We start from the raw sequence: 13,353 nt of genomic DNA, 5'->3' as shown, positions 1-13,353 counted from the left end.
TTGGTACATAAAATGAGCATTTTTATTAATAACAATTAATTCAATAGTACATTACAATAAAGTTTCAAGGGAAAAATGACAAATATACCCCCAAACTATCATGAATGGTCCAGATACCCTTCGTCATATTTTTGGACATTGATGTCCTTGTCGTCCAAAAACTAAAGCATATATACTTTTTATACTAACGGACATACACGTGTCATAATCTTATCCACCGACCCGATATTTATTAAATATCGGATCGACGGATAAGATTACGCCATGTGTTCCTATTTGGTCTTCTGTTAGAGTGAAGGGTATATATGCTCTAGTTTTTGAACAGCAGAAGTACTAATGTCCCAAAAGTATGTCTGAGAGTATCTGTATACTATTTACGATATTTTGGAAGGTATATTTGTCCTTTTTCCCAATTTTAAAAACTGAGAATCAAAACAAATATCCTACAATTTTGTCAACTGAAGTAGCAGAAAGAAACAACTACTGCTATGCATTGTATGAATATTCTTTGAGAGACTTGAGCACTTTTTTGCTAGCCACCTTCTCGGCGATTTTTTTGTTTCGTCCCGAGTGTGTGTCCTTGTGAATAGCACCATCTGCTTCAACCTCAACTGTAATATATACTACACCATTCTCACGAAAGACGACATTCTTCTTCTTTATATAACCTTTCTGGGCACATAGTTCATTTAACTCTCTTGCTGGATGGAGTTTTAGTGTTTGAGGTGTAATCAACGGTTCCAAAAGAGGTCGTATGATCTGAAATGTAGTGTCTTTGTTGAAACAAGAATCAACAAAGATCGCACCAGCAAGGGACTCAATAACATCTGCAAGCACCTATAGAGAACCACAAAGGAAAACAAGTTGAAACCTGTAACAAATTGGCTTAAGATAAAGACCTTTCAGTAACTTTTGAGGTTAGTATGCAATACCTTTGGGAAAGTAGTTTCAGCCTCCCATCCTAATGTGGACACAAGGTCCAATTTATTGAAATCCTCAACAGTACTAAATATATGCCTTTGCAGATCTTGCGAGGCATGAAGAATGTGCTTGTGCAGGCCAACCTTAACTGCAGATAGAGCATAACATTCATTGTTTACCGAGGCAGACCTCAAATCAGTAATTAGTCCCGGAGTTAGTCCCGGATATTTGAAATAGAGATGTGTTGTAACAACATAATCTAGCACTGCATCTCCAAGAAATTCCAAGCGCTGCAAAGCCAGGTGATCATATATATCAACATTTGAATCAAGAGAGTTATCTTAGGATAAGAAACCTCTTCAAAAATCATATATATCAGGATTCATGTTATCACTATAAAAAGCCATGAAACTTCTTTGAATGAATAAAAGAAAACACTTTTTTCCTTGACACTAGCAGCAGTAAGAAGAACCATCAAATGCTATGTATGCAGCCTTAGGTTAATGAAATGTTCAGGTTCACAACTTCCCAATCTAGATTCTAGGCAACATTATATTTTAATAAACTGCAAAATATAGATCCAAGTATTTGATATCTGGTGTATTCAGAATAGTAAACCAGAAATATTATTAAGATGAAAAGAAAGAAAATATCCAAGTCCAAGGGATTCACTGTGAGCAATTTAATCCCCTCACTGTACTTGTTGTAGATTATTTCTTCCCAGGATGAAACAGATATACATGTTAAAGAAGTAGCGGTGCCTCACACTTCAATAACTTCAGCAAACTTAAAGTCAACAACAAAATCACAGACTCTATTTTGTTTGTAAGAAAATGTATGTAGAAACATGAGAAAATTCGATACAGAAAACTGAGAGGAAACCTCTCTATTTATAGCTAATGATAGGTGCGAACTCACCTGTTCAGAACAGGCATGGTGTCTTTTGGGAAAGCAAATGTCTGTTCGGAAGGAACATGCAATTCCATGAATTTCAAGTTAATTCCGTTAAGAATTCAGTGAATTAATACTAAGAAAAAGGAAGTTAATTAAGAGACTGATAAATAAATTTTGTCAAAAAAATTATCAATCAAATCATTTGCCGAGGCCGAGCCAAGCGACGATGGCGTGAGGGGACATCTTCTACTTAACCCTTTAAGTGTTTCCTAATATAAGGACATCAAATCATTTTCCCTTCACTTAGTTCCCCTACGTTTCCCAATTCTCTTTTTTTTTTAAAAGCCAAATCTCATTTCCCAATTCATACCTTACTTAAACCCAACAGTATTTAACAACATTAAGATGATAATATTTATTTACAAGAATAAGTTGATAGCATTGTGGAAAACCCAACAGTATTTAACAACATTAAGATGAATAATATTTATTTACGGTAATAACCTGATAGCATCGTGGAATCTCAGGTAGCATGTAAGATCCATGAGTTAGCGCTTCAACAAGCAGAGAAGGATCATTGAACTTGTAATGTAGCAGGGATTCCAAGTATCTGACGTTAACTGGCTTCTCAGCCTTCATGGGAAAGTGCCTTAAAATAGGTGCATCAACAAAATTAATGTCCACCCCAAGCCATTTCATAAATGAGAAAGCCGCTACTTCCCCACCCGAGCTGAGGTAGGCACCTATTAGTGCCTCGACCACATCAGCCACTCTCTTACTTTTAATCTTCTGTTTTACCCTACTATACATTTTATCTGAGGACGTTAGGAACTCTTCGTCGAAGCTGTGAACTTGAGAATTATCACCAGGAATGATCCATGCTTTAAGATTGAATGGTTCATTACGGATAAATCCCTGTAATCAAAGGAATTTATTGAAGAAAACCAAAAGAAGAAAAAAGAAAAAGAATTCAGATAGCATTTGCATCCAGCAAGCACAAAACTATGCAGTTAAACCAATAAAATATTAAGGAACTGTAGGAACTCTTTAAATACAAGTATTCGAAAGCACTCACTCAAAATTGACATGTCCTTAAAATAAATGTACTCCAATTGATGCATTGACGAAATATGCATGTTTTATAAATATGAATAACTACTAATTTCCATCATAACAAACAGTAAACAGTTGTGTGGGCAAGGACGGGAAGTAGAGAATGTTTATATGCAAGAGTCGACAACTTTTAGATGGTAGGCATGAATAACAGTCAATATCGGATCTTTGATCAAAGTGTACGAGCAAATATCCCTTGGTTGTACTTAGTCATCAATGAGACATCAGAAAGAAAAATACAAGTCACCCATGATTAATAGAGACATGGAGTTGAAGACCAAGGAATACCTACCGGTATTTTACGAGCACATCCAAGCCTGCATAGTGCAGCATTGGAAATGATTTGTTTTCTCTTAACGGTGAGAAGACCCTGATGATCATTTTCATAAGTCTTGAACAGCTGTATACTGGCAGCATATTTGAGAAAAGAGTCTCCAAGCGTCTCAAGTGATTCCAAATGAAACTTCTCAAGGCATTTCTTCGTTGTAATTGCTACCAAAATCTAAAATAATAAAACAAGGAGTAAGTTGTGGGCACAAGAGTATGTATGAAGCTCACAGCTTAAGAAAGACTGATGTAATTAGAGCAAAGATCTGAGATGAGATCATAGCAGCACAAACCTTGGCTGTTGGAATAAGAACATTCAGTGTGCAGTGATCCAAATGCATTCTTTTCAACTTTGAGGCCATAATCAAGGACTCAATCCGATGCATAATCAAAGGAACATATGAATAGGTATTAAGGGTAGAAATAGAGAGAGGTGAGATGATGAGGGAACAAAGTTCAGGAGGCAATTCGACAGATGAATCTGCAAAGGAGGCCAAAGCTAAGTGATCATAGATAAGCATTATAATAAAAGGAGAACCATATTATCAAACCTTTAGCTTTCTTAGAAATATTTTTTCCCCTAAGAAGTGGTTCTTCTTCAAAGCATATGTTGATCCCATGCCTATAAACCACAACTTACTTAGTATTTTGAATCCAAAAGATGATATATGGAAAAGGTGCACCAGGAAATCAGAAGCTAGTTGTACAAACCGCTTTTTGTAGTATTCTGTGTAGGTAATGGATTCTCCAGTTCTCATACCCAACAATGAGCTGCAATCCAACTTATCCAAAAAACCGGTAATGCAGTATATATGGCCATTATGAGGTGTAAAGACCAATGCATTCTCCAACATGCAGCTACATACCTCCCCAGTTTTGGTGTTCACACTGCGTTTGCTATCTTGAGTAGAACACCAATCCATATGCTTATCCACAAGAACTTGAGACGGAAACAGCAAAGAATTCACACATTTCCAATTTATTTCAGGGGTACTACCCAAAGATGGGAGCAACAGATAATCGGAAACAGAAGAACCAATAGGTGATTGAACAGCAGCCAAAACATCCTGCAGTTTACTCAGATCACGGTCACGAAGAACTCTCAAGACACTGACTTGAAACCTCTGACACCGTCGAATCTGCAGAGAGAGATAAAATGTATCACCAACCATTTTTACAGGTAACGAGTAAAGAGTTGCTAAAAGCCATCAAAATTATAGTCACCTCTTCAGAAGTAAATATAACAACTTTACTATAATTAAGTTGAACTTGCAAGCATCCCCTCCTATCAATGTCCAAGTCAAATGCCAATATTTCATCATCACACTTGAGCTTTGTCCTAACAGCAAGTATAATCCCATGAAGCTGGAAATCGTTGTAAGAGTCATGTTGCAACTCAACTAGGTAGCAGTAGTACACTGCTTTTGACTCATTGCCGCAATGACTAACAAATTCTGATGGATAATATAATGATTCTTCAACAATTTTTATTTTACATTCTGCACAATATAATAGGTTAGAAGTCAAGTACCACAGTCTAAAAAAATTACATCAGATAAACGATGTTAGAATTACCCAATTCTTTGTTGATGGTTTCTTCCTCCACGATATCAGGAACAAGATTGTCAGTCAAGGCACCCACATGATGAAGTTTTTTACAAGCTTCCAGGCATGCAAGTTGCTTCAATATTTTTCTACCCCCCTGTACGCTAATAATTCTTTGCAGTGGCGAGCTTTTGGGAAGTTGTAGCGTGCAGGTTCCTGTTTCCTCATCAATCTCACACGTAGGATTGGGTCTAAAGTACCTACAATTGAATTGAATGTCAGGCCATAATGCAATATTTAACACATGAAATACTCGAAGATACCAGAATCCTTAACACATAGCAAGAGAATATGCAGAGTACAAACCCATCCGACGGTAGCCTTGAGCAATAGAAGTATAACAATGACACGCTAGAACTGAGGGTGACAACTGCTCCTGTGCTTTCAACTTTGTAGCAAGGCTCATCATGCAATTCATCATATAGAAGTGAGCACGGAATAGAAGCATGGAGTAATGATTCTTGCCTCATTATCTCCCCACTAGCCATATAGTTCTGCATGCGAGTAAGGGTTGCATCATCTCCTCTAGGATATGAGTCGAAATGAGAATGATCAGTCCATTGTTATAATCGAATCTTCCAAATTTTATCATTGATACTTGCACAAAATGTCAAGAGCTAAGGTAATTGTTTGTCTGTTAGATTCTTTTAAAATAAATCATTTAATCTTTTTATAGCAACAGTGTAATAGCAAGCGGCAACAACAGAAATAGAATGTTTCAGTAAATAATACACCAAAAACAATAATGACAGGACTCTGAAAACTATTCATAGTATCAATTAGAATAGATAGACAAAGCATACTTTCTGACAATCAGAAGAAAGTCAGAGTTTTGCATTCGAGCTCTTCCACGTGATTGTATAAAGCTACAAACAGTAGTTGGGGGATCAAATCTAATGACAAGGTTGCAACTTTGAACATCCAAGCCCTCTTCAAGAATTGATGTCGCTACAATAATGTTCACCTGCAGTGTTTGCATGGATGTCAGACTTTAAATCTTCAGAAACTATCTAAAAAGCAAAAAAAATAAAAAATTAGACTTACCAACCCCTTGCGAAATTCTTCAACAATTTTATTTTGTTTGACCATAGAAATACGCCCTGTTGTGACCTCAGTTCTCCAACCACTTCGTTCCGGAAGCAACTCATTCAATAGAGACCGAAGAACAATGGCTATAATAATTCTCTCAACAAATATGATGCATCTTAAATTCTTTTGGTCCCTGTTACCAACGATAAGATTGTTTGTAAGTAAATCACTAAATATAGAATCCGATTTCCCAACAGCAGAATGGATAATTTCAGAAACTGTACAAATCAAACCCCAGGGGAAGTTCATATAATTATTGATGAATCCAAAGTAGGCTCAATAACAATACAAAGGAACTGTAAAATCTTATATATATTTAATTGCATCAACACTAAATCACATATCATTCTATATGTGCTTCCTCAAAATCTCTGAAAGAAAAGTAAAGCAGGTCCATTTCGCCCAGGGAAACAAAAAGATAACCTTCCTTCTTCAAAGGAGTCTCTCGCAGACACAAAATGTTAAAAGAATCTAACCGACCACTTCTCTTTTTTCTATTTGTTCTCCAAACATCCAATAGATTGAACTGGCATTAAAGCTTTTGACTAATTAGTAGATTCATTATTCAACCGCTCTCACCTGTACTCGAGAAGAGACTCTAGAAGACAATTAACTTTGGATGACAAATATCCAGCATCCACATTAGCCTGAATATCACCTCCAATTGACCAATGTGGTCCTATGTTTACAGGGACGAGTGAGCGAGTGAGTGAGAGAGACATATAGCAGAAGGAAATCAAAAAACAATCTTACAATTCAGAGAGAAAAGAAAATGGATGCTGCTAACTGTGATACCAGAAGGTAAGCGAGCCGAGAAAATCTTAGATGCACTCAAACAGAAATCTCTAACACATGCATCGTCCGACGAACAGAAATCATTTTCTTCACAGGACTTGGCCACCAAATTCAAAATGAAGTCATGTTAGGGAAATGATCAAGGCCAAAACGTTTATTTTGTTTATTTTGGAACCAGCAAGGAACAAAATTTACCTTGAAAGCCAGCCAAGCACCCATCTCACTCAAACAAAATAAGAAATCCGAATGAAGTTCTGATAAATGTCTTCTTGCAGATCCATCTCTCATAAAAGACAAATTTGACTGTGAAATAGAACATTCATGCTGCGACGATAAGAGAAGTTAAAACAACTAAAATTGGAAGAGTAAAAATGTCTGACCCATATGTTGAACAAGCTAACGTGATTGCCCCAATCGCTACTATAAGGATAAATTAAGGTTTAGTTAGTAGTCTTGGTATTCTTTCAAGGAACTTTCAGTTTTCTGGTTGCACACAATTATAGAGAAGGAAAGAGTCCAACATAAGCTTAATGATAATTGATATCTTTAGAGCAGGACGAATGGTTTGCGTGAACAATCTGCAAAGTAGAAAGACAAAATCCATTGGCTATGGAATTGATGTTTACCTTTTCTTTCAACCTTTCCAGGTCATGAACTAATGTATGAAACAATGTGCAAGGAATATCCACATGTTCATATATTTTCAGCTTTGGATTTGAAAATGGGATATACTCCGCCAGAACAGATTCACTGCTACACGTGTATACCTTCATTTGCAAAGGGAGATCACAATTAGAGGAATGGAAAATATATATCTAAATGTGTGTTTATGACTTTCTGCATATAAAAACGATATGACAATCATCCAAGAGCTAAAAGTTTCATGCTTGCACAGTTTCCTTCTCTGAATTACAAGAAGATTAATTGAGAGAACCTTGGAATGCATGAGATTCTCGAGGTCACGAATCTTTTGCCAATAACTATCTGCCATGCTAGAAGCTGCATAAAAAGTATAAACATGAGAATCTAGAGAAAGTGAGATAACCAGTTCTTTAACAGTATGATGCAGAAACATCCCAAAAGATGCCCAAAGATATAAGATCAAATATAGCCAACCTTTAGACTTTATAGGGGAAGCAGTCATCCCAAATATTCTTGGAAGTTGTGCGTTCTCACGGGTTAACTGGTGATGATAAAATTCCTGAAAGAAAATTAACCCTCTAAGATAAGAATTGTTCAAGCACCATACCAAGACATGTTCAAGCAGGATTGTCCATATGAAGAAATTGCACTACTTCAGAAAATATAATCTTAAGCACAAACAATGTACCATCATTATGCTGGCATAGGGGTGCTTGCTTCGTGCATTGTGACACTCATCAAATATTATAACTTTTATCATGTCCATTTGTAAAAAGCTGTGCCTCAAAGCATCATGTAGTATTGCCGGTATCATAACAAGTACCTCAAAGACGAAACCCTGCAGTGATTACTTATGACGCATCCAAGTAATATATATACAACGCCTATTCGCTGCCAACTCAAACAACGGTTTATAATTTATCACTGAAGATAAAATATGGTTCATACACACCTCATGATCGTCCACTTGTTGTTGCCACGTAGCTGCATTCCAATAATCAACACCCATTTTTCCACAATATTTGCCCACTTTTAAGTCGGTATGCATCATCAGAGCATCTCCTTGCTTGTAATTATCAAATCACAGATCAACAACATTATGACAAGTCAAATAGATAGTTCTGGACCTTAAACCAAGCAACCCCTCAAACATATAACAAACTGTAAAACATGAGAAAACTAATTGGGAAAAAACAGTTCTACAATCTTTAGACGGGATAGAAATTAGTGGATACATCCATTCATAAAAATATACACATTAAGATGATGAATTTTAAGGGACTAGATTGAGAAGCTATAAGTACTACCTGAGTCACTAGAACAACAGTCGGGACCAAGAAAACAGCTATGTACCGAGAAGGCTTTCGAAGAAGGTAAGCATAGCTTCTAAGAAGCATAATTGCAATCAAGGTCTTTCCAGAACCAGTCTCCAAGTAAACAATTGTGTTCTGCTTTAATGCAATCTCAAGGGCTTCCAACTGATAACTACATAACAAAATCAACATATACATTACAAAAGTTCATTAAATCAATTGTTTTTTTTCTAATTCAATTAAAAGAGAAAATAAATGTAAGATGCCAACCTTCTTGCAAAAGGCAAAGGGTCAGCAGAGAGGTGTTGGTTTTCAGAGACTGCAACATCTGTTGGCTCCATTGATTGTTCTCTACATTTACATCAGACAAAACAAAACTAAAAATGAAACACAAACCCTCCAAGAAAATGACAACCAGCCTATTTTATCTACACACCTTTTTTTACCATTTCAAGAAAATGCATAAAAGATTGATCTTTATGAAAAACAAACACAGAAATAGTCAACTGACTCCATTGATTTGTTATCATTAGACCAAATAAGCATAAAGACACCAACAAAGTATAACAGAAAACAATCAGGTGACATACCAGTGTCAAAGAAAAGTACACATATCAAATTAGAAAAAAAAACTAGATTTTTGTAAGTACAAAGAACATATAATCAAAGATTTAAACACCCTTTTCATAAAAATGCAAAAAAGAGTAATCTTTATGAAAAACTTACTGACTAGAGTTGAATTGCAATAACTTTTGAGTGTTTTTCAGTGTTCAGTGATGACAGAAAGAGTTTGTTTATTAGCTTATATAGTTAGAAGAAAAATACTTTTAAGACTGAAAAAAATATATGTATCAATGCATTCTAAATATTAAGATTATATAATAGACAGAAATTACATTAAATATCTGATATAAAAATTAATTTAATTTTTATTGTACATATTCAAATTTACAAATAATATTATATGTAGATAAATAAAAATAAATTAAATATTAATATTTTAAATTAAATATTAAGTGACAGTATAATTTAATCTCCGAACTATTTTTCAGTGATGTGGAGAGAACTGTTGAAACCTTAGTCTCCAAGGAATTAATTGTCAATACTCACTAGTGGAAAATTTCTTTTTCTTTTTTGATAGCATCGTGGAATCTCAGGTAGCATGTAAGATCCGTGAGTAAGTGCTTCAACAAGCAGAGAAGGATCATGGAACTTGTAATGTAGCAGAGATTCAAAGTACCAGACATTGACTAGCTTCTCAGCATTCAAGGGGAAGTGCCTTTGAATTGGTGCATCAACAAAATCGATGTCCATCCCTAGCCATTTCATTAATGATAAAGCGGCTACTTCCCCGCCAGAGCTGAGGTAGGCACCTATTAGTGCCTCAACCACATCAGCTACTCTCTTACTTTTGATATTTTGTTTTATCTTACTATACATTTTATCTGAAGACGTCATGAACTCTTCGTTGAAGCTGTGAACTTGAGAACTATCACTAGGAATGATCCATGCTTGAAGATTGAATGGTTCGTTATGGATAAATCCCTGTAATCAAAAGGTATTTATTAGAGATATGGAGTTGATACTACCCAAACTCCAAATGAACCCAACGAAAAGATCACCAAGTAATACCTACCGGTATTTTACGAGCACATCCAAGCTTGCACAGTGCAGCATTGGAAATGATTTTACTTTTTTTAACACAGAGAAGACCCTCATGATGATTTTCGTAAGTCTTGAACAACTGCTTACTGACAGCATATTTGAGAAAAGCATCTCCAAGTGTTTCAAGTGATTCCAAATGAAACTTCTCGAGACATGTCCTTGTTGTCACTGCTTCCAAAACCTAAAATAAGAAAACAAGAAGTAGGTTGTGAGAACACGTGAAGTATGTATGAAGTTCAAAGATGAGATAAGATCATAGCAGCACATACCTTAGCGGTTGGGATGAAGACGTTTAGTTTGCAGTCATCCAAAAGCATACTTTTCAAGTGTGAGGCCATAACCAAGGACTCAATCCGATGCATAATCGAAGGAACAAATGAGTACGTATAAAGGGTAGAAATAGAGGCAGGTGACATGATAACGAAACAAAGTTCAGGAGACAACTCAATAGATGAATCAGTTGAATCTGCAAAGGAGGCCAAAGCTAAGTGATCATACGTAATTCGTAAACATTATAACAAAATGAGAACCAAATGATCAAACCTTTTGCGTTTTGAGTTCTGCTCCTCTGAAGGTAATTGTGCACTTTCGAAATACGCTTTCCCCTAAGAAGTGGTTCTTCATAGCATAATTTGATCCCTTGCCTGTAAACCGCAGATACCTTAATATCTTGAAACCAAAAGATTATATATGGAAATCAGAAGGTAATTGTACTAACCACTTTTTGTAGTATTCTCTGTAGGTAATGGATTCTCCAGTTCTCATATTAAATAATGAGTTGCAGTCCAAATTATCTATAAAATCGGTAATGCAGTATATATTTCCATTATAAGGTGTAAAACCAATGAATTCTCCAACAGACTGCTACATACCACCCCAGTTTTGGTGTTCACACTGCATTTACGATCTTGTGTAGAACACCAATCCATATGCTTATGATCCCCAAGAACTTGTGACGGAAACAACAAAGAATTCACACATTTCCAATTTATTTCAGGGGGTGTACCCACAGATGGAAGCAAAAGATAATCGGAAACTGCAGAACCAATAGGCGATTGACCTGCAGCCAAAGTGTCCTGTAGTTTACTCAGATCACGGTCAAGAAGAATTCTGAATACACTGACTTGAAACCTCTGACACTGTCGAATCTGGAGAGAAAGAGATAGATAGATTGATAAAAAGTATCACCAATCATTTTTACACGTAATGAGTAAAGAGATGATAAAAGTCATCAAAACTATAGTCACCTCTTCAGAAGTAAGTGTAACAACTATACTATACTTAAGTTGAACTTGCATGCGTCCCCTCCTATCAAAGTCCAAGTCAAATGCCAGTATTTAATCATCACACTTGAGCCTTGTCCTAACAGCAAGTATAATCCCATGAAGCTGGAAATCGTCGTAAGTTTCATGTTGCAACTCAACTAGGTAGCAGTAGTACACTACTTCTGACTCATTTCCGAAATGACTAACCAATTCTGGTGGAAAGTATTTTGATTCTTCAACAGTATGGATTTGACATTCTGCACAATATAATAGGTTATACGTCAAGCACCTCTATAACAAAACCACATTACATAAAATATATTAGAGTTACCCAATTCTTTGTTGATAGCTTCTTCCTCGACGATATCTGGAACAAGATTGTCTGTTAATGCACCCACACAATGAAGTTCTTATACAAAAGATATGACAACAAGAAAAAAAATATGTGTTTATGTCTTTCTTCTTATACAAAAGATATGACAACAAGAAAATAAGTGCAACTTTGAGGGAACCTTAGAATGCATAAGATTCTCGAGGTCCCGAATCTTTCGCCAATAACTATTTGGTGTGCTAGGACCTGCACAAACATGAGAATTCACAGAAATGAGAAAACCAGTTACTTAACAGTATGATATAGTAACATCTCAAATTTCATCAACCTTTAGACTTAATAAGGGAAGCAATCATCCCGAATATTCTTGGAAGTTGTGCACTCTCACGGGTTAATTGGCGATGATAAAATTCCTGGAATAACAACAATATTCAATCATCTAAGACAAGAATTGCTCAAGCACCATACTAAGTCATGATGCTCAAACGAACAACATACCATCATTATGCTTGCATAGGGGTGTTTGCCTCGTTCATTGTGGCACTCATTGAATATTATAACTTTTATTGTGCCTCAAAGCAAAAAGTAGTATAGCCGGAGTCATAACAAGTACCTGAAAGACGAAACCTTGCTGTGAATTGTGATTACTTATGACTCATACAAGTAATATATATACAATGCCTAACTTAGTTCAAAGAGAGCCATGCCAAAAAAAGGATCGTAAGACAAACAATGACGACTCAAGCAACTATTAATAATTTATCACGAAAGATAAAATATAGTTCATACAGTCTCCAAGTAAACAATTGTGTTCTGCTTCAATGCAGCCTCCAAGTCTTCCAACTGATAACTACATAACAGAATCACAACACATACATTACAAAATTTCATTTTTTTCGAATAAAAATTCTTTTTTTCAATCAACGTAAGATTCTAACCTTCTTGCAAAAGGCAAAAGATCAGCACATAGTTGTTGGTTACCAAAGACGACATCATTAGCTCGCGTCATCGACATGTTATCTACAAAATCATTGGATCAAGCAAATATAATGAAACAAAAAACACTCCAAGAAAATGACAACCAAGTGATCATACATAAAAGCAGCCTATTTGTCTACCAAAAGAAGTTTACAAATCAAACTAAGAGAAAAAAAAATGCATAAAAGAGTGATCTTTATGAAAATGGAATAAGGTTTGATACACCCTTTCAACTTTGTGAATTAGAACTGATATGCCACTTGTTAAAAAAAACAACATATATATATATATATATATATCCTTTTCGACTAATGAAAGTAAAAAAAATCACTTCAACTTTTTTTGATTAGTCATTTAATTAAAGATGACAAAAAATAAATAAATCATGTGTGATAAAGATCAAATATACTCCTAA

At 35.5% G+C, this 13,353-nt stretch overlaps 1 protein-coding gene across 1 annotated transcript; it reads right to left on the bottom strand.

Moving 5' to 3' along the window:
• On the bottom strand, positions 1 to 12,975 carry LOC125837284 (endoribonuclease Dicer homolog 2-like). Its single transcript, XM_049516449.1, has 22 exons — positions 12,899 to 12,975; positions 8,694 to 8,871; positions 8,339 to 8,452; positions 8,075 to 8,209; positions 7,861 to 7,945; positions 7,679 to 7,743; positions 7,371 to 7,511; positions 6,940 to 7,068; positions 6,745 to 6,841; positions 6,529 to 6,628; positions 5,905 to 6,082; positions 5,664 to 5,824; positions 5,167 to 5,385; positions 4,831 to 5,060; positions 4,480 to 4,754; positions 3,967 to 4,394; positions 3,807 to 3,877; positions 3,549 to 3,736; positions 3,221 to 3,430; positions 2,320 to 2,730; positions 933 to 1,211; positions 1 to 837 (listed from the first exon to the last, which is right to left on the bottom strand). The coding sequence occupies exons 1-22, from the start codon at positions 12,973 to 12,975 to the stop codon at positions 487 to 489; spliced, it is 4,122 nt and encodes a 1,373-aa protein (XP_049372406.1). The 3' UTR covers positions 1 to 486.
• Positions 12,976 to 13,353: the final 378 nt, after the last annotated feature.

Source organism: Solanum verrucosum, unplaced genomic scaffold, assembly GCF_900185275.1.
Source record: "Solanum verrucosum unplaced genomic scaffold, falcon-dt-bn FXZP01000165.1, whole genome shotgun sequence".
NCBI lineage: Eukaryota > Viridiplantae > Streptophyta > Magnoliopsida > Solanales > Solanaceae > Solanum > Solanum verrucosum.
This window is presented reverse-complemented; position numbering and strand designations above follow the sequence as displayed.

Bases quoted from the DNA above. Each gene is read 5' to 3' on its own strand.
- LOC125837284 (XM_049516449.1), bottom strand. From the start codon at position 12,975: ATGTCGATGACGCGAGCTAATGATGTCGTCTTTGGTAACCAACAACTA. The intron at 7,744-7,860 runs GTTGGCTATATT...CTTTTTATGCAG, and splicing joins TTCCCCTATAAAGTCTAAAG to CTTCTAGCATGGCAGATAGT. The intron at 4,755-4,830 runs GTAATTCTAACA...TATATTGTGCAG, and splicing joins AACCATCAACAAAGAATTGG to AATGTAAAATAAAAATTGTT.